Here is a 21,995-nt window from a genome sequence, read left to right on the forward strand (position 1 = left end):
TGGCCCTGTGAATGAGACCACTGTTGATCTAAGCATTCCTGCAAGGGACGCATGTTTAGACGTGCATGGGCCCTATGGCAATGCAGGAGGCCACATTGCCTTATGGACACATGACTGTCCTGCGAGTTGGTGATTTGGTTCAAGTAGGGGTATTAACACCTGGAAAGTCTGGATTCTTGCAGTATTGGGATAAGGTAGGCCTATTTGTGTAATTAGAATACCCCCTAGATAAGGTTGAACCTGTAGGTGTTGAAGGTGAGACTTGGTGGAATTGATGGTGAACCCTAAGCGATGAAGCGTGGTGTTTACACTGTTGGTGAGTGTTGGCTTAGACAAGCCAATCGTCCAGATATGGAAAAACGTGGACTTTTGTCTGCATAGTTCAGCGGCCACCATTTTCAAGGCATTTGTTGAATTCCTGAGTTGGGGTAGTGACCTTGAAACGGAGGACATTGAACTAGTAATGTTTGCTGCCCACCACAAATCTGAGATATATGCGATGTGCTGGATGTATTGGCATGTGAAAATAGGCATCCTGTAGGTCTACTGTAGCCATAGAGTTGACTTGTTGGAGAAATGGGATGACATCTTGTACCCTGTGGAACTGCTCTGATAGGATGTATTTGTTTAGGGGCCTGAGGTTTACAATTGGCCGTAAAGAGACATCTTTTTTGGGTATTAGGAAATATAAACAGTACACTCCTGAACCCTGTTGACTTTTAGGAACAGGCTCTAAAGGTCCTTTGAACAATGTTTGATATTCTTGTGGTAACCTATGATTGCGAGGTGGACTGTTGAGAGGTATGGTAATGAACTCCAGACAACACCCAGGTTGGATAATATCCAACACCCACTGGTATGATGTAACTGTTTGCCATGTGGGTAGAAATATTGTAAGCAGTCTCCAACCAGTATTATATGGTTGGGAGTTAGGAGAGGAAAGTCATTGTTTAGTGGTGGGTGTTTCTCCACATGGGGAAGCACCCTTTCCTCTACCCCTGGAATTGTTACCTCTGTAGAACCCTTTGTAAAAACCCAGAGGGGAGGTAGGTTGACCCTGATTGTGCTGGTAAGAGGTGGAGGTGTCAGAAGAGGTTGCTTTGGAACCTCAACTGCTGCTGGGGTGACGAAAGGAGCCACGGGAAACAGGTGTGTGGAGAGCCCCGATTGCTTTTGCCATCTCTGTGTATTTTTTGATTTCTTCTAATGCTTGAATTTGAATTTAAAATTTGAATTTAAAATTACTTTTAAAGCGCACGTTCGCCAGCGGCTTCATGGCGCTACAACAAACAGAAACAGGGTGGGCAAGCCCATACATGATAGATAATTCAGATTATGGGGGGAGCAGTTTAATTAAAGGCTTTTGAAAACAAAAGGGTCTTGAGTTGCTTTCTGAACTGGGGATAAAGAATCAGGGTCCTAAGCTCAAGGGGGAGGGAATTCCAGAGGAGAGGGGCAAGGGTCGCAAATTTCGAACCGCCCCATTTCTTCCTCCGAAAACGTGGGACCGTAAGAAGGGACTGGGTGGATGAACGGAGGTCTCTAGTGGGGACGTAGGAGGTAATCTCAGAAGAGATGAACGCTGGAGCCGTGCCCAGTCTCGCTTGAAAAGTGATGGAAGCTAGCTTGAACTGGACACGCTCGCGAACGGGGAGCCAGTGTAAAGATTTAAGGAGGGGGGTGACATGGTGAAATTTGGGTAATTTGAACACCAGGCGGGCCGCCTGGTTTTGGACCTGTTGCAACCGCCTAAGACTGTATGCAGGTATACTAGCATACAGGGCGTTGCCGTAATCCAGGCGGGAGATGACCATCGCCAAGGTGATCAGTTTAAGGGCTTGAAAAGAAAAGAAACGGGACACCTTGCGTATAGTACGCAGTGAGAGAAAGGCAGAGGACACCACGGAACTAACCTGGGAGTGAAGAGTGAGTTGTGGATTGAGCTTGATACCTAAAGTTTTTACTGAGGAAGAAGGGACAGGTGGGGAACCGAGAGAAGGGGGCCAGAACAAAGAAGACCAGGGGCTGGATGAACCACCTGTTAACACCAGTTCGGTCTTATCTGGGTTAAGTTTTAGATGGTTGTGGTTCATCCAGTCACGAATATGGGTCATAGTAGATTGGAAATTAGAAATAGAAGACAGAGAGGAAGAGAGATCAAAAACAAGTTGGAGGTCCACCTGAGGACCAAACTGATGTCCCTTATCGAATGGCATGTTGAGCACATTTTGTTGAACTTCTGGTTTTAATCCAGAAATACAGAGTCATGCAGTGTTAGCTGAGTCCAAGACATGGCGGATGATGGTGTTCGATATAAGCTTGCATTCAGCGTCAAGTTCTTGGCACTGTTTCTTTGCTCATCTGGGAGGAATTGGAGCAGGTCTTCCATCTTGTCCCAGTGAGCATGATCATATCAAGCAAGAAGCCCCACAGAGTAGGCACTATGTCAATGATTGGTGGATTGTGTTGCAACCCTTTTCCCTGCTGCATCTATATGTTTGCTTTCCTCATTGGGCGGCGGGGCGGCTCCGCTGGTTTGTGAGTTTGTTCACTTATGAGCAGTGGTGATGACCAGGACGTCTTGTGGAAGTTGGTCCTGAATGTAAATGGGATCATTGGCCTAGGTCTCCATTCCCCTGTGACCCTTCCTGTCTTGTATGTTGGCTGGATATAGATGTTCTGGATGCCATGCCACTGCTACTCAGTGCCACAGCGCGAATGCTCCATGTATATAAATGACTGTGTGAATTAGGATAACTCTGACGCTTACATTAGTATAGCCTGTTTTGTTAAGGATTACTTTCTGTCACCCTATCTGGGCCTAGGAACCCGATAGGAACTACAAGTTTGATATGCTTATGATCAGGCCAGCGTGGGCCACCTTTTTGTAAGGACCGTTTAGGTATTATATATTGTGAAATGCCTTTCCTGAAAATGCGGCAGTTGCTTGCTGTGGGCTGTCGCAAGAATGCGTATTGTCCATCTGGTTTTGGAGCAGCAGGGCCAGCTGGGTCAGACCTGGCTGGAGAGAGAGATCGGTATTCCAAGCATCGGGAGGAGTGACTCTTTGATCCAAGCAGGGTCGTGCCTGGCAAGGTGAATGATGGCTCCACCTCCCACTGGGTGTCCGATAGCAGACCCCCTCGTTCTGAAAGTGCAGGATGTCGCCACGTAAACCAAGTGCTCCCCGACCCCACCGATCTGGTTCTGACTGGAGTCAGTGATTTGCAACCTTAGAGAACAAAGACTTTTTAGGTATAAAATGCTGTGCTGGAACTTTGACCAAGTGTGTTCTTTCTGGATATCAAGACGAGACTCTGTCCGAGTGAACAGAGAAAAGTACTTTGCAAATTTAACCCATCTTGCAGAAAAAACTACCTGTGGGCCCAAAGCGAGGGAGCTTCCTGCCGAAGTCTCAGGGACATTAGACTTCACCTAGTCGGTCGTTGGAATTCCTGTGCGAGGAGTTTTGCTTGCAGGTGAGGCCCCCGTCAAGTAATCCGGAGCCTCTAGTTCTACTGTAAGGGCCGTGGACCTGGTCGCTTCTGGAACTTTTGCTGAACCTGTGCGGACCTCTGCAGCTCAGAGAGGACTACCGCCGCTGAGTGCCCGCCTAATTATGAACATCTGAACCTTTCCTTGCTGAACCTGTGCGTGCCGTTGCAGCTCAGAGAGAACTGCCGCCGCTGAGTGCCCGCCTAAGTCTGAACCTTTGAAACATTGTTTGCTAAACCTGTGCGAGAAACGCGGCAGCTAAGACGAGAGCTGCTGCCACTGAGAGCCCGCCTAAATCTGTACCCTTCAACCTACCGCAGGATCCGTGTGGGCCGCTGCAGCTGAGGGAGAGATGTCGCCGCTGAGAGCCGCCGGAATCTGCACCATCGTGACTTGTCCCGTGGGCCGCCGCAGCCAGAGGAGAGCTGTAGCAGCTGAGTGCCCACACCCTTTGCTACTGTGCACCATTGTGATTTGTCCCATGGGCTACCGCAGCCGAGAGAGAGCTGTAGCCACTGATTGCCCACACCCTTTGCTACTATGCACCCCCGTGAGCTGTCCCGTGGGCCGCCGCAGCCAGAGGAGAGCTGTAGCCGCTGAGTACCCACACCTTTGGCTACTGTGCACCATCGTGATTTGTCCCGTGGGCCGCCGCAGCCAGAGGAGAGCTGTAGCAGCTGAGTGCCCACACCCTTTGCTTCTGTGCACCATTGTGATTTGTCCCATGGGCTACCGCAGCCGAGAGAGAGCTGTAGCCACTGATTGCCCACACCCTTTGCTACTAGGCACCCCCGTGAGCTGTCCCGTGGGCCGCCGCAGCCAGAGGAGAGCTGTAGCCGCTGAGTACCCACACCTTTGGCTACTGTGCACCATCGTGATTTGTCCCGTGGGCCGCCACAGCCGAGAGAGAGCTGTAGCCGCTGAGTGCCCACACCCTTTGCTACTGTGCACCCCCGAGAGCTGTCCCGTGGGCAACGGCAGCCAGAGGAGAGCTGTAGCCGCTGAGCGCCCAACACCCTTTGTTACTGTGCATCATTGTGTTTTGTTGTGTGGGCCGCCGCGGCTAAGTGAGAGCTGCAACCGCTGAGCGCCAACACCTTTGACTGCTGTGCATCCTCCATTTTGGAATTGTCCAGCGGGCCGCCGCAGCTGAGAGAGAGCTGTAGCCGCTGAGCGCCCGCACCCATGACAACTTTGCATCCCTCTTTGGAAGTGCCTCACGGGCCACCGTAGCTGAGAGAGAGCAGTAGCCTCTGAGCGCCCGCACCCTTGACAACTTTGCATACCCTCCAGAATTGTCCGGTGGGCTACCACAGCTGAGAGTGAGCTGCTGCCGCTGTTCACCTACCGCAGAGCGATACGACGAGAGTCCTTGCGTCCCCCAACCTGGGTCGCCGCAGCCGAATGCTGCTGAGAATCCGCCTGTCACCGGTTGCCCAAGTCAGTGTGGGTGCACGCTGCGAATCTCTGCGCCCCATATTGTGGTCATTGGGAGTCCGCTTGTCACCACCTTTGCTTCTTTGAGAAGCTCGAGCTGTCCCCCCTTGCAACTACAGGTACCTGGTACACAAGGGGTCGCGTAGGCCCCGGCCCTGAACTCAGTCAGTATTACACTTTGGTGGATATGTTGTTATCTCTTTGAGTCCCTACGGGTTGACGTGAATTGTTATTGTTGAAGCGCCTTGAGAGTTGAGTTAAACTGTTAGATAAAGATATTATTTTTCTATACCTACCCGAGTTGTGTCCTTTTGTGGTGTCATTACTGCCTTATTGTACGTGGTCATAAATGCTTCACACACTGCCTCTGAGATAGGCCTAACTGCTCGTGCTCTGTTACCACAGGGTTGAGCAGGGGTTATCGAAAGGGGTGACCCACTTGCCCTGACTTAGGAGGAAAGGGCCCCTAGTGGCACCTGCCAGTGCCAACTAGAGACCTCCATTTCTAACAGGAGGCCTTATATTTTTTGTTGAGCCTGGGTGTTATAACCCTAGCCCTAATAGGGTCTTTAAAGATGGTCTCCATATGCCTAAGCATGCCCTTGAGCATTGGGAGATATTGTATAGCCTTGAGAGTGATGGAATGGGTCCAGAAGAAGAAATCTTCTTTGAATGCTCTTTATGGAATTCCTCTTGATGGAAAGAAGCAGCTCTCCCTGTAAGATCCTGATAAGATGTTGAGTCACCAGGAGAGGAAGGTCGAGCAGGATAGAGATCTGGATCTGTGTCCCCTGGTGGATCGATATCATAACTATCCTAGGGGTCAATGTGTGATGGTGTACCGTAAGTGTCCTGTCCCCCATCGTGCTCAGCTGTATCAGACTGTGCAGACCCCTGAGGAGAGATATCTAGTGTGTGCCCTGTAGAATGTGGTGGAGAGGACGAAGCTGGTGAGGGTGGTGGAAGAAGCAAAGGACTGGTGGCGTTCTCTCCCTTTCGGCGGTGTTTCACAGGAACCGGTACATCCAGAGCCTCCTGGAAAGACAACTCTCTTTTGGGTGGTGGAGGAATTGGTGCTGAAGCTCTGTCAAGGATATAGCCATTATGTGGCTGGATGTGAATCTGCTTCTGTCTGGCATCCAGTTGCTCTTGAAGTCTATGAAGAATTGGCTCCACTTGTCTTCCAGAATCAAGCTTCGATATCTGCTTCAATGGTTTCTGGTCCGACACAGGATTCAGTACCAAAGTTCTACTCAGCCGAGTCAGAAGGCGGGGAGTATGAAACTGGGATTCGGTGCTGATCATGGGCAGAGGACAGTGGTGGACCACGGGCCTGGATGGTGCTCAAGAGGAACCAAATGTCTTTTGGGATGATCAACACCGTGGTGAGGGGCAGGGAAAAACATACTCACAGACTTCTGAGCAGGTGCTACTTCCTCTATCTCCATGTCAATCTCAAAACTGGATCTAGAACTGCCCTCAATTGAGAACACCTCTTTCTCGGCAAGTGGTGGTTCAGGGTGTTCTTCTTCCTCCTCGACGTCTTCATGACTGTTGAGGTCTGGAGTGTTCTCTATGCTCCTCCGCAACATCTGTAGCCGATGTGCACAGCGGTCTTGAAGGGTTTTCTTGAAGCAGAAGGAGCGGCAGGCATAGCAGTCAGCTTCTTTGTGTTCCAGTGACATGCAAACATTGCAGACCTGGTGTAAGTCGGTCCGAGGATACTTCACGTGGCAGCGAGGACAGTAACGGAAGGGCATCCATTCCATCACCAGTCAGGCATTCTCTAAAAACTTGATGGAGACTGAAGAAAGCCTCGAAGGGTAAGCCCATGCGGGGTCGCAGTTGAAGCGACTCGACGAGATGCACAAAACCTCAATATGCAAGAATTGGAAAATGCAATCAAAATAATACAGACGGAAGGGGTAGTGAGCGAAATGAAAAGAGCACCACAACTGTGTTGATTCAGAGCGCCAGTGCACACATTCAAACCCAACTGCAGAAAGACAATCTAACAATGGAGTTGATGCCCAAGCACATTACCTCCAAGAGGATGAGTCACTCTACTAGTGACTCAAAAGACTTCTTCGAAGAAAAACAACTTGCACACATCCGGACCCAACACTAGATGGCCGGAGTATGTAAAGCATGTGTGTGTATCTACAGCCACACATGCCTCGAACAGTCGGTTTCACTGACAAGCCTAAACCTGTGTCCATATGTAAAACTGCATGTGGTAACTCACCCACAACCATGCCATGCCACAGATGTTACTGTAATTGTGCCACCCAGGAGCCAGTATCACAAGGCAGGATGCCAAACTCTTTGGGGCTGTAGTCATGCGAAGGCTTACTATTGCCGTAAGTGGGCAGGACTATCTTGTCAAATGGCCCATCTTCTAAACTGCCATTTTAAACTTCCCCTCTCGTCCCCCCACAGGCCTTTCACCTTCAGCAAGGGACCAAATAAACAAATATGCAAGCCCTGTGGTGCATGTATGAGCGGAATGCTGGCAGCCATGTTTGGAACTGCGTTACATGTTTCACATGCTCTGTGGCCATTTTACGGTGAGGCACTTTAGAGGGAGCTCAGAAGCAATGTACAAATTACTTCTAACCTGTACCGTTTGTTGGATGCCCCGCAATCCAAACTATTGAGATCACTATGGCAGTGTTTCCTAAACTGTAGGTCGACAGCCGATTTTTGGTAGGTTGCAAATGTGCAAGCAAAAAATAAAGAAGCCTTTAAATTCTGTCTTTATCGTGTCATATTAGCTGCGCTTCAAAGACAGAGGTCAAATGTCAGGCTATGTCTTCTAACACATTGCTGCTTGTTTTTCAACATAGGGATTAGTGTTTTGTTGTTTACAAACTCTTCTCACTTTGCATTCACACAAAGAAAAGTAAAGTGAATTATGTGACAATCTTGCTGTGGTACAGGGAGAGTGAAAGGAAATGCTGTAGGGATGTCATTTTTGTAAACGCACAACAAAATGTAAATACCTGCAAAATGCAAACTGTACACAGTCAGCAGTTAGGAGAGCAAATATGAAGCACATTTTTTTGTACTTCTGATGTGTGATGGAAGCAAAGATTTAAATAGGATCAAAACAAATTAAGACACTTTACTTGGTGATGCACAAATGCTAAATATTCTCTGAAACCCTATTTCCACACATTGTCATTTGACTGCAATATAGTTTTATCTGTAAAACTTTTTGTCTGTGCACATTTAGTGGACATTTCAATGGAAATGTGCTGTCTGTAAATGAGTGTGCTAGCACACAATGCTTTAGTTACATAAAAAAACTCCCACCTCATTTCCAATAAAGCTAGGTGGGTCGCAAAGGTTTATCATTTTAAATGTGGGTCATGGTTCTGAAAAGCTTGGAAAGCATTGCTTTAGGTTATTTCACTTCTCTATGTCACTGACCCCTGCCTTTCCCCTGTCCTAAACTTGTATTCCTTCCTTTCTGCCTTACTATAGCTCTTGATCAACATTTGTAATCTTCTGTTTAATCACTTTTAACCAACAGGATTGACCTTCTGTGAACTGCCCTGTTTCTGTCCCTGGATTGCTATGGACTTGGTCTACCTGGATTTTCTGCTGTGTTCAGCTCTGACGACTCTTTGTTCCAAACCATTTCTTAGCGAACGACTGTCCCCTGTTCTTTCATGGTGTGAGGTTTTGATACCCTATCTACTGTCCTTCCCCGGCAAGACTTTGATTCCTTGTCCCATGTCCTTCTCTGGTGAGAGACTTTGATTCCCCCCATTCCTGCTGCAAGACTTTGATCACTGGTCCCCTAGCCCTTCTTGTGCTTTATCCAGATTTCCGGATCGGATGTTCTTACTCAGGTTCAGATCTCTCCTCTGGCTCATCTCATTTCTTTTCTAGCTTGTTCTGAGTTTCCTTGAATGAACACTTATTTCTTAAACAGCCTTGCCTCTCTGATTGTTTTTTTTTTTTGCAACTTTGATAGTTTAGTTTATTCTACAGGAATTCTATGAATCGATCACACTCTTATCAATGATTTAGGTTAATTCCAGATTGTCCTCTATACAATCCACCACCGGACCATAGTCCTTTACGTAATCAACCCTTCAAATTCCAGGATTTCGTTTCACAGGTCATCACCTTGTGTCCCTTGTTCCACCAGCATCTTTATTTAGTGGCATTGTTGTGCATGGAACAAAGGGCTGTTGATCTCATATCCTCTGTCTCCTGGCTAGATGCCATCTGGATTCTTGATGACCTGAAGCTCAGAGACAGATAGGGAAACCTGACTTTATACACTGAGTTGATTACAGAGCTTTGCATGAGGTAAGGGAATTAAAAATATTTTTTTAGAAAAGTAAACTAAGTTAAACCAATACCATTCAGGTGCTTGTCCTTTGGAGTTTAAGGGCATGATTTGGATTTCGGCGGACGGGTTACTCCGTCTCAATGGTGATGGATATCCCGTCCGCCAGAATATAAATCCCATAACATTCTATGGGATTTATATTTCGGCGGATGGGATATCCGTCACCGTTGTGACGAAGTAACCCGTCCACCAAGATCTAAATCAGGCCCTTGGACTACTCAGAATGCTGACAGATCAAGTGTGTAAGCAATCAATCAGACAACATGATGAAGATGATCGTCAACCTTGTGTCATCTCAATAGCTCAAGACAAAGAGACAAGGCTCAGCTTTTATGAAGCACACAAGAATCAACTGAAAATGACAATTCTAAGACTGTATTTTCATACACAATGGATAACTTGGGTACATGGATACATTTTGTAAAAAAAGATGCACACTACAAGAAAGTTAATGAATGCTACATGATCGGTCACATCCCAAATCTATGCCATAGGGAAACAATAGAGAGGTTTAATAAAGGAGAACCTTACGCCTCCGAAGAAAAATATGAACTCTGAAACCTCTAATGACGAAACCATTTGCAACAAAAGGAATTACATATCTATTTGATTGGGCAGGAGATGGACGTAGCAGTGTGGGTTCAAGGTTTTCATTCTTCTACATCTACTACTATATTCCGATGTGTATATTTAAGAGCTATTAAGTAGCATTAGTAGTAAGTGTAGCACTGACAAGGTCACACTAAGCCTTTGTATGAAGCCTTCCTGAAACTATCCTGACTGAATCATTGTTTCTACCTACAAATATCTTACTAAGGTTCTTTGAGCTACAGGGTTGTCCCTTATTGCTTCCCTGATCTTTCGTCAAGACTCGTCCTGAGACGGAAGATGCTAGAACATAGTCCTGTTCTTAGAACATAGCCCTGTTCCAAGAAGACCCTGAGGGGTTTCAGTACCAGCCTCTTACCTCTTCATTATTCTTCCTCTTACTGATGTTCTGGGCCTGTGGCTCTATGGGTTTATGATAAGGGTGTATGGAGGCAAGGGGTCTCTATGGCCCTTATTCTGAGGAATCCTGACAAATGCTCTTAAATCATATATCTAATACCCTGAAGCACTTTTTGGTCTCTGAAGATAAAAATGTACATAAGAAAAGGCACTGCTTTATTCCAACCATATGAACTCACGGGTTGGTCATTTGGAGTGCCTAGCCCAGTGGAACCTCTGTGGGGGAGAAGCAGTAATTACAAAAACGGAATTAACCGGCATCCAAGATGCAACTGGCTGCACAGATGCAATGTGTCAAAATGTGATAGACAGCAACCAACTCTCTAAATCACGCAGTGGTCATCTCAAATTGGAACTGTAACTTAGGGCTCTAACAGTGGACTGTGAATAATGAAAAAGGTCATATTCCATACATCTGTTTAACTCACGACAACTTTAAAAAGTATTACAATTAAATGAATCTCATTAATTACGATTTCAATTAAAACCCACTGTTATAAACCAGGATGTTCCACTGGAGGCATTTCATCCACAACATAAGGGTAGACGAAGTGACACCACACAGTCTTTCATCCCAATGAGAAGTGATATTACACATAGTCAATTACTGATTATCCTGGTAAATCCTCATTCCACCAGTAATCCCCACTATCTTTGCCAGTCCCTGTTAGTTGCCGCTACCCCTGTTATCAGCAACTTTGCGGATCAGACTAAACGGGGCTGGCACTGGGGACCTTATAATGAGGTCCAACGAGTAATACAGTAAAAGGAAGGCATGGGAGTTGGAACTGTGATCACAAATAACATCCCTCATGTCTACGAAAGGAGGACCATGCAGATTCCAGGCCAGTTTCTTTCTGCTTTCTCTATGGGAGGTTGCGACAAAAGCCTGCGTACCTCTGCGGCCCGAAGTGTAATGGCGGATGTCTCCTATGAACGTCCAGACTCTATGGGTTACAATGAAAAGCAGAGTGGTGGCGGTTGCAACCTCTAGCCACCCCTTAATTAAAAGTCCACAAGATGCTCCCACTGCAGGTGCACACCCACACATCCGTTTCCGTTTTCTGCTAGGTTTGCAAAAATGTGGCATGCTGAGTCTTACCTCGCCCAACAAATCCACGATCCGTGCACAGAGAAGGACTCCCGGCAAGTCGAAATAATTGTCGTAAAAGAAATATTTAGCTGGGGAAAGAAAGCGAAGGAAACAAGCTGTTAATTCACACAAGTCTTCACGGAAGTGTTATTACACGCTGATGATATCCTGCATGTCATAAGTATAGTATTTAGCGGGTTCAGGGGAGAAGGTTTCTCAATGCTAGGCACTTTCCCAGAATTTAAAGAAAAACAAGGCCCGTGTGACAACTTTTTCGAAATAGTTTAAGAAAAAATCTAATTATGTTTGCTGTGGTAAACATAACTTGTGTTGTGAAGTGACTATACTTTTCAGGGGAGTTAATAGTTACCTTCAGTCAAGAGGCCCACGTGAGTGGAAATTACGTTCCTTATTGTTTGTTTATATTACCATTGATGCCTTTCACTTCTTTGTATGTGTTTAGCTATTTTTGCAGTTGTTATATTACAACCCTGGTGCATTCTGGTTACTTTAGAACAGCGTGGGATATTTTTTATCATGCATGCCTAATAGTGAGTTAAAAAAAACACAGACAGTTAGAAAAATATAGCATAGTGCACCAAACGTGTGAGCATGATGGTGAGCTGATGGTCAAAGTGAGCTATGACGCATCCCTACGTTTTAGAGATTTAGAACGCTCCATGACAGAAAAGATTTCTGGTCTCTTTTAACAGCCTTTTTGTAACACCTTCCACATCGTTGGAATGACCTGCAAGTCTCGTATGACTTGCAGGTTTGGGTTCGGAACTCCAGTTATTATGGCATGGATATGGATTCACCAAAGCCCCAAGTGTAGCGGAAGTGATACCATCCACTCTTTCACCCATGATAATGTCACACGGTTAACCAATTATCTCACCCTTAGTTCTGGAAAAGGCAACTTGGCGCCGATGGGGGGGGGGGGGGGGGGGGTCTTTAAAACGGAAACGGGGCTCTGCCACAATTATTTGCGATCCATAATTGACGTTCATGCCTCTAAGTCACCTAAGAACCTACTACTAAGACGTATAGGGGAGAGTGCAAGGAAATGGTCGGGCACTTAGCCATCACAATCAGGAACTAGAACTCATCTGAACCTCCATCAAATCCACATCTGTACGGACAGGACATCTGTTGTTAGGGTGGATCAAAATACCTGGGGGCAGATTTACAAGCCCCTTGCGACACTTTTTACGCCGCCGTTGCGTTAATTTTGTGACGCAGCGGCGGCGTAAACAATGCGCCACGTTGCGACGTATTTACAACGTGACGCATCTAGGCAGATGCGTCACGTTGTAAAGCACTGCGCCACATGAAACCTGCGTCAGGTTTCATGTGGGCGTTCTGTCGCAGGGTGGGCGTTCCCTCGCAGGAAAGCCCCGTAAAACTGACGCAGTGAAATCTACAACATTTCACTGAGTCAGTTTTACGACGCTGCTGCGTCAAATCCTTACGCCTGCTTGAAGCAGGCGTAAGGAGTGACGCACCACGTTGAGTATGGGTGGCCCCTGTGCATTGCAGGAGTTGCGTTGTGCTTGCGGCGCGACTCCACCAATGCACCGCCCATACGCCACAAGATGCGTCACGCATCTGCCCTTCCTTGCACCATGGTGCGCCGCATTGTAAATGCGGCGCATCTGTGGTGGCGGAAGGAGGGGATTGCATGACGCATCTGTTCTGGCGCATCCCTGCTGATTTGCAGAGATGCGCCAGAACATGTAAATATGCCCCTTGGAGCCCAGGGAAAATAGAGTGGCGTGACAAGCCAATGAGTGAAGGTGGCAAGGTACTTGATCAAGAACAAAGACAACACCTGTGTCCTAAGATCAGTTAGAGCAAGAAGCAAGATTGTGGTGTAGGGAAGAAAAGTGTTCCCTGTGAGCTAGAATAGGAAGTTTCTATTCAAGAGTAACTGGAGCACCCTGAAATGTACGTTTTCTATATAATAAGAACCCTCTTCCTCTACCATACTTTACAGCAGTGGCGTAACGAAACTTCAGGGGGTCCACCTGCAAGGTACACCGAGGGACACCCTCTGGTCTTAATCAGGAGCTCTCAGGTCAGGGTAGTGTGCTGAGAGGGCCCCCTGGAGCTTGGGTCCCCCCTGCACCACAGGGGGCTGCAGGGGGGTTTATATAACGCTACTGGTTTACGGTGTCAATCTTATGGATCCGGACTGCCGCTGTGAGTACAGGGGTGTGATAGTCCTATCACCCAGGACATACTGTTTGGGATCAAGAACAGGAAGTCTCATGGTTATTTTGTCCAGAAGAAAAGAAGGCTCCAGAACCTTCAGCAAAACCTTTAGGCTGCTAGTTTACAGTGCCACAGTATGGTAACAGGAAAGAAGATTGTCAGATATGTGTACACATGTTCGCAAAATGTCGCAATTTGTTGATATTTATAATGCTCTGTCATTATATGCAGATATATGCAGAGGAATGGAAGCAAGATTGGGGGTTTTATTTATCGGAAAACAAGGCATGCAAAACATATTTGCAACTTGAAAGCAACAGTCAAAGGTTCCGGACAGTTTTGCTAAACTATCATGCAATTTGTTAGCTTTCCAAATAAAATGTAATGGACCTAGGTAACACTGACACAAAACTAGTATGCATTTTTTAAGGATAATTTTAAATATAATTTTTATGGATAATCATTTAATTGAACGGGCGAGATACATGCCAATATTAAAAATAATAATTACAATAATAGAGAATCAGTCTAAACCAAAATGTGCAGAGTACAATCAATAAGGACCAATTCTCGAAGAAGGTGGCAAAAGTTTACCCATAGGTCTACAGCTTTGCATTGGTGAATTCGTCGACTTTTACCGAAGTAGATCTGGAAACACTTGCAAGTTTCCAGGCATACCCCTAGCAAACGTTTGTGAATTCAATGTTATACGCATCTATATTTGCTCAGGGAAAAGACAGGCAGGCAAGGGCAAATTCACTTATTAAAACATGTATTTCTTTTTTTCTCCAGGAGAAAATACTATCTTCCTCCATGGAAAAATTCCCTCCTGCCCATGTAGGAAGAAAATGTCCAACCTTTTCCAGGGTGGAAAGGGGTTGGAGAGAAGTAGGTGAATACCAATAAAATGCATATTTGTTGGTGTACACAAACTCACATGGTATTCCAGTCCCAGCACTACCAGTTCTGGCCTACTTGAAGCCCCTATGATTCATTTGATCACATGAAATTCTTTAAACTTGTATACTTTTATAAGTAACAAATTAACATTTGCATGTGTAAGCCGTGCGTACATGTGCAGACAGCTCATAGTATTTTGAATCTGAGGAGACTTGAAGAGTTTATCTAGTTGTAAAATGTAAATGGCCAGTCATTGATGTAGCACTTGTTATGTTTTCACAATTGTGGCGAACTAGGAAACTGCAGCCCAGTGAGGTGCAGTGAACTGTCAGAATGGGCGCCATCTCCTTAAATCTCAGTGGGAAAGCGAGGCAGTTGGCCTGCAAGGAGAATCTGGGTTTATTCACAGTAGCATTTTGTGAAATTGAGGAAATACTTAAATATTAGTTTAGCAGAGCAATTCAGAATCTGTTTCCTCATAAACTAAAATAGGAAATAGTAGTGATACATTCTGAACATTTCTCTAATAAGAACTCTGGAGCCAAGAAAGTGCTGGCATATTCAGACCCTTACTGTGATCAGAATGCTGGCCTAAACAGAGCCTATGCAAATGCAGAGCCTTTGAAATGTCACCTATTTAAAATAAATAGGCACTGGTATGAACAGAGTCCAGTAAAATCATAAAGGTGTATGATCAGAGTGTTGTAGACTCCAAATCCTGCCCTAATATAACCTCTTAAGTGCTGCGCCTATACCAGCGGCCGACGGCACCACTACCTCGGGAGTGCTGCCGTCGGCCGTTGGACGTTCCAGCTGAACCTGCGCAATGGAACGTTCAGCACTGGAGCTGGACGTTCCAAAGCAGCTAAGGTGATAAACCCTATCTATTTATTTATTTTAGTTAGGGTTTCTCTTAAGTGCTACTGACCACCCCATTGCTTCTGGGCACTACAGTGGGCCCTAGGGGCTGAGTGCGAAGAGACAATGTATATAATTAGGTAAAGTCCACTCTAAAAAGATGTCTAATAGTGCCACAAGACGATTAACACTGATGATGAAGTTTTATGCCCAGTGAAAATGGGCAGTACAGTCTGAGGCGTCTGACCGGCACATGAGGGGACTATGGGTCTACCTGAATATCAATGTTAAGAGATGTCTCTTCAAGAATGTCCTAAATTAGATGTGGACATTCTCATGTTTTAGTTGGGTGGTAAAGAATTCCATAGGGAGGAGCCCTGATGAAGAAGTGACCAATCTGCAAATATGTGGTATTTTAATCAATGGGGCAATAGCAGACTTTGATTTGTTGACCCGAGGAAAAGAGTCAGGAGGTGTGGTTCAAATATGCTGGAAATGTATGGTCTTGTAGAGCCTTGTGAATAATGCAGAGTTCTAGAGGATGTTCTTTCTATCATTGGGAGGCAGTTGAGGGATCAGAAAACCATGGGTAATATGATCATGGCAACTCATATACCCAGGACCATGCGGGCAGCCTGGCTCTGTACTTGTTGCAGATTGACGAGGGATGTGCTGGCGAGGCATATGTAAAGACCATAACTGTAATCCAGTTGGAACAGGACAACAAGCAATATCATTGTGACTGTCTGGTAGAAATGGCAGTTTTGGTAGGTGGGAAAATGTTGAATTGTACACCACATTTATCTGTAAAGGTGACATTCAAGTTACAAGCCCGGTTCACTGGAGCTGAGGAATAGTCATAAGAGGGAGAAGGGAATAGGTTTACCAGGCCAAAGAACAAGACTTCAGTGTTCTTGCTGTTGAGGCAAAGCCATCTGTACTGTGTCCAACAGTGGATGTGGGTAAGGCAATGGGAAAGCTTGGTTAGATCGCCAGGCTCATCATCAATCTGTAGGTGGTGCTGGTTATTGTCTGCATCCATTTGGTAACTGTTCTTAAATATGATTCATATATGCAATATCCAGAATAGACTGATCTACTCTGGTAAAAAAGAATTTCTTCTTTACTTGAGACAATTAGTTATACTTGTCTCTTGAAAGTATCCTTCAAAAAATGATCAAATACCTCACCCACACTAAGTGGAAGGATACTTCATAGGGGTGCTCTTTCGCCAGCATCAGCTAGTGCCAGGTGGAATCTTAATTCAGAGCATTTTTGGAATGTGTGCAGGGTCATGAAGCATTACGTGTATTAATTTAGGGGCAACATTGAGAGTTGTATTAAAGATTAGACCTGCCTTACATAATATTATAAAGAAAGAGTGTGGGATCTGTTTACAATACTTCCCTCACCTTTTATATCCAGGTCACAGGTTTCAGCACTACAAAATGTGTGCCAAATCACAAAGCTAAGCATTAGTCAGGAACTACGCAGCCCTTCCCTGATTGTTGGTCAACCCTGTTGGATTCAACGCAGTAGTGCAGGAGCAGATGAAAACTCTGTCAGTTTCTACCTATGTTCTGAAAATTATCCTACACCTCGGTAGCTTCGAGGAACAGGTGGCCGGAGGATGACGACCCCATCTGCCCTGTACTATATGGTATAAGTTCTCTTTAGTACAGTCTCTCCTGCCAGTAAAACCCATTCATATACTCCCAATCTACATTTCTCTCTAATAAAAGTCCTAGAATCATCGGAGTGGTTTTTATCACAGTGCAGATGTGTCACAGTGTGCTTCCTAAAAACAATGCATTAGGGTAGTAACATTAGCCCATGATGAGGGGAAGGGAGAGGACAATAGCACAGGATTGTATGTCGAACTCAACGTTCCTTCAAAAAATGCTATCACCAAAGAATAAATTGCAATTTAACTCTACCTGAGCGAGCGAATTCCTCACTAATGGTTTTGAAGTGCTTCCATTCTCTTTTCTGTCCATAGAGTTCGACGATCTCATCCAAGGAGAGGCTTTTTGTGCCATGACTCGCCCTGTTTGAGTGAGAGAAACAATGCATGGTAATAAACAAAGGCAACTAAAGAATCAGTCGCAAAGATTTCAATAAAGGCTGGTAGCACAGGAGGTCATGTGGTCACCCCTCAAAAGCAATGACAATGTGTCAATTGCTCACAAATGCTATTCATTGCTAAGTCCTACTCTACCTTGTTACAGTTCTTGCTTCATGAAGGTGAAGCCTTGTGCCGAGATGGGTAACCTTGATTGCTCTTTCATGTATTCATATATTTTCTGCCCCTCGACTTGCTTCGAGGACACTTATAGGCGGTTTGCCACCTCAATTTTCTTATGTGATCAACAATACCACATTTGTCGAGGATATTGACTGAATTGGAGGGAGGGAATCTAGGACTGCGAGGAGGGAGATGACGATTATGTGTAATTCAGGCTATTGGTAATTAAATACATGTATTCTTACGCTTCATCTCTTTTCCTTTGGTGTCTGTGATATTGGCTAGTCTAGGGAACAAGACATTTGTGGGAATAAGGGTCCAATCAAAACCCTCAGAAGCATAAGAATCTGCAAACCCAATGACTCAAAGGCCACAAATGAAATGACCACTGCAAACCTTACTTGAGGAAGCAAAGAGAGCCCAGCAAGCCAATTGATAAGGATTTATTCTCCAAAGGCAAACTGACCACAGCCCGGCAAAAGGCAAGCACATCTGCTACAAAAACGCACATGCTACATTGGTTGTAGTCACATCTCATTGAAGATGTGAAAGGATGAATCCTAACTCCTGGAAGGAAGGCTTAAGTATAAAGAACACTTACAAAATGAATTACTTATACCTATGAACACTTGCTAAATCTTCTGACCTAGATGTATGTCAGGATATCATGGACCAAAATATTGATCTACCAAAATATTGTGGCCCGTGTATCGACATACCACAATATTATGAATGTCAATATATATAGTCAAGTTTACATTTACTATCTTAACTCCACATCTACGTACCTTGAAAAATATATATTGTCCGGATACATATATGTAGAGCTAACAATAACTCTATGCTAACCTTGATAATATTATGGTAATCAGTATTTTGGAAGATTGATACTAAAATCCAGATATTCATATAGACGATCTACTGACCTCTCCTGCAGTCTGTGACTTGTCAGGTACTCCATTTATAACATCAGTTAGCATGCATCTCTCCCTTCAGAGGCTCCAGGCACACGTGTGCTGGCAACCAATAGCTCGGAAGGTCAGAACATTGGGCACAGGATGCAGCGCTTCAACACGCTGACAGCGGCATAACTATTCACTCAATGAGTAAATAAGAAGCTGTGATCCGCAGAACAGGATATCCCTTATTTTCTGATTCAGCAGCCACAGATGTCCACGTGCAACTGCACACACATAAGCCATTGTGCTTGCTACAGTCTGCCACAAACCTTCTATACAACATAGGTAATTGCTTACTCACTGTAAATAAGTACCTCTTTTTGCATGTTCCCTCTCCTCCCACATATTTGAACTGATGCTGCTGGTTCTCCGACCCAAGAGTGTACTGAGCTCTGCTAACCAGACCTCAGTGTCAGTGCTCTAACCCTATGCAAAGTTATGTTGAATTGGATAGACTCAATTAGCAAGTACTGATTTACTAATAAGTCCTCCCTAGTATATGGTACCCATGCACCCAGGGTACGTAAGCCAGAGTGTTCACACAGTGCTGCAGCACAAGTTGTGCCACGCTGAAGTGATAGAAACAAAATCAAACCCAGCCTGTCACTGCAGACTGACAGGACAGTGAGTGGCACTGCCAGTTCGACTTTGCCATTACGCCTAATGGCAAATCAACCACTTCCCTTAATTAATATATGTAAGGCTCCCCTAGAGAAGGCCTACTGAGTTCTTTGGCAGAGGGATATATGTTACTAAGTAAGACATATGATTTTCTATAGATCTTAGCAGCAACACCTCCAAATTGTTGCTTGGCTGTGGAAAAGTTAGGAGCCCCATTGTCTAAGACAAGGTTAAATGGTTGGCACTTCAACTCGTCTAACTCCTGAATGGGACCACCTAACAGGGTCAAGTAAAGTATCTAATTAATTGGGACATTAAATCCCATCTGATGCCCAGGTTAGATTTAAAGTCACTATTGAAGTTAAGCAACTTTTAGAAAGTTGCCACTCTGCACTCCAGCTAGTACAGTGACCTCACAAAGGAATTGACACATAGACAGGTTTCTGACCACCCATGGAGACGTGTGAACAGCTCTCAGGCCCAGGAACAAAGGTTGCTGCCACAGAGCAAGATGTCAACTCCTCTGTCAGGATGGCCACTCAGGGTGTCAGCTCAAAAGACTGGCTTCAAAGGTGAAGGCGCCTTTGAAGGGCCGCTGGTGACAACACCCCTGAGCGGGATGCCTTTTGTTACTGCAGACAATTAGGAGACAGAACTAAGTGAGGGAAACCGGTGTCCAAGCCTGTTTTCCCATGGGCGTGTAGCCCACTGGTAGCCACACCTGTGGGGTGGGCTACCCTACTCCCAACAACTTCATCATTAGAGAGGAGGTGGACCCAGAAGCCCAATGACATGGGGTCACTTTCTTCTTGAACTAAGTAGGGGACCCCTGCCATCCTGCCCCTCAGTTCACATTGAAGTAGAAGAGAAAACCGAAGAAGGACTGCCCTGCTGCCCTTGAGCCACGCAAAGAAAGGCTGCATCATCAAGAGTACTGCATCTGCTGCAATTTTGGACTAGTGAGACTGGGACTGATTTCCCAGCTTCACCAAGACCTGTGACTCTGAGAATCAGTATGCTGATCTCCTCGAATCAGTTCCAGGACAACAAGAGCGGAAAGAGCCCAAATGGATAAAGTGGTAGCCACTGCAGAAGTTTTGTAACTACCAGTCACCGGGCCCAACAGAGGACAAATCCGAAATAGCCAAAACCTGCTCCCAAGTCTGGCGGACCCGGGAGTGCTGTCCAAATTCAGATTCACAGTTCACAAGAGACACCAGCCCCACCACAGTGTTTGCATCAAACTGCGGGGCAGCGTGACCAGTAGTGCAGCATCGGCTGACCAGCTACTGAAACGTAGTGGACTCCAAGGGACCCTGATCTCCATGGCCAAAGTTGCCCCACATCACCCGTGGACTGGGGAACCACCACTAAGAGACCCCCGTTCGCTGCACCACAACCAGAGTATCCTTTTGAGCATCTTTGCCTGCATACCTCAGCATCAGGACCACTCTATTAACTTCTGTAGTGGTTGTCCTGTAAAGTTTGGAACTTGCTTCAAAAACACTCTGATGGCCAGATGACTGTCCAACTAACTTTTCCAAAATGTTTAAAACTTTATGTTTGCCAATGATCGTTTGCGGTTGCATTTAAAAGAGATAAAAAGTTCTAAAATCTGTATCTCCGGAATCCTCTGGTGGACTTTGGATCAAGGTCTCCAAAAATTCATTAAAATGCACTCTATTTTAATAAATTGTTGCTGTGTCTTTTTATTGGTGTGTGATTTTCTTATTTAGTTGCTTGGTTCTGTAAATGCTTCACACCACTTCCCATAAGCGTCAGACCGACATCACAGCGGAAGTGGACCTGCTCGACTATTAGTCGACGGTTCCACTCCCGGTATTCCAATGCGACCGCCAGCACGGCTGTCTGATATATGCCTTTTCCAATTGCAGCTTGTGCTATGGCCTAAAAAAGGGCCACGGCACAAGCTGCAATTGAAAAAAGGCATATTTGCACATCCATGCACCTTGTGCCAGGCAGCGCATGGGGCCTGGCACACCCTGTATGGATTTGTGAGGGGGGCATCACATGTGCTCTCCAGGCCCCATAGGGGAGGCAGAGGAGGGAAGGGGGTCCCTGCTAGGGGACCCCAAAGTCCATTTAAATCTACCATTTCATGGCATTTGGACCGCCATGAAAAGGCAGAGGGAAACGGGCATTGTAATCCCTACGGCAGTTCCTGAGCAGGCACTGCCCCTATTATAGGGATTACTGTCTGTCTGCTGCACTGACAGTCCCTCCGCCCAATGCCTCTGACCACCGGATCAGAACCCGGCAGTCGGACCGCTCCTGTAGATGTTGTTGGGCCCATCAAATGCAAGTATCAAGGACCCCCTGTAAAATTGTTTTTACAATTCCTAGGACAGGGTAAGTATACAGTCGAAAATACATTCCTAGGCGATAAGTAATTTGTCAAACATAATGACATGACATAAAAATAATAATTATAAAATACTCAGTGTAAAACCCCCCCAAAAAAAGAACGAATTTATTTTAATATACATTTTTAATTCTCAATTAATTGAATTCAAAGGTAGTACAGAATTGATTCTTATTTAAAAAGACATCAGATTGATGACAATATAAAATACAATAACTGAATCAACAATATTATAATTGTTCAGTACAAAAGTGACATATCTAAAATACAATAAAACCAAGAGTGGCAGAAAATGAATCTTCTTCGACACGCGTTTCGGCACAAACAGCGCCTTCGTAAGGAATTGCTACAGAATTACCTAAAACCAAATAATTTGGAAAATACACTGAGAAATGCATTTTTCTAGATAAAAATAC

General features: G+C 45.4%; 1 protein-coding gene across 2 annotated transcripts in view; it reads right to left on the bottom strand.

Annotated features, from left to right (window-relative positions):
* Positions 1–21,995, bottom strand: part of NT5DC1 (5'-nucleotidase domain containing 1) — a 1,423,540-nt gene that overhangs the window by 1,275,084 nt on the left and 126,461 nt on the right. For both annotated transcript variants that reach the window (XM_086927341.1, XM_086927342.1), the window contains exons 4-5: positions 17,309–17,418; positions 11,409–11,488 (exon numbers count right to left, since the gene is read on the bottom strand). In XM_086927341.1, coding sequence (XP_086783467.1) covers positions 11,409–11,488; positions 17,309–17,418 — 190 coding nt within the window. The remainder of the gene's footprint in view (positions 1–11,408; positions 11,489–17,308; positions 17,419–21,995) is intronic.

Source organism: Lissotriton vulgaris, chromosome 6 (genome assembly GCF_964263255.1).
Source record: "Lissotriton vulgaris chromosome 6, aLisVul1.2, whole genome shotgun sequence".
In the NCBI taxonomy this organism is placed as follows: Eukaryota; Metazoa; Chordata; class Amphibia; order Caudata; family Salamandridae; genus Lissotriton; species Lissotriton vulgaris.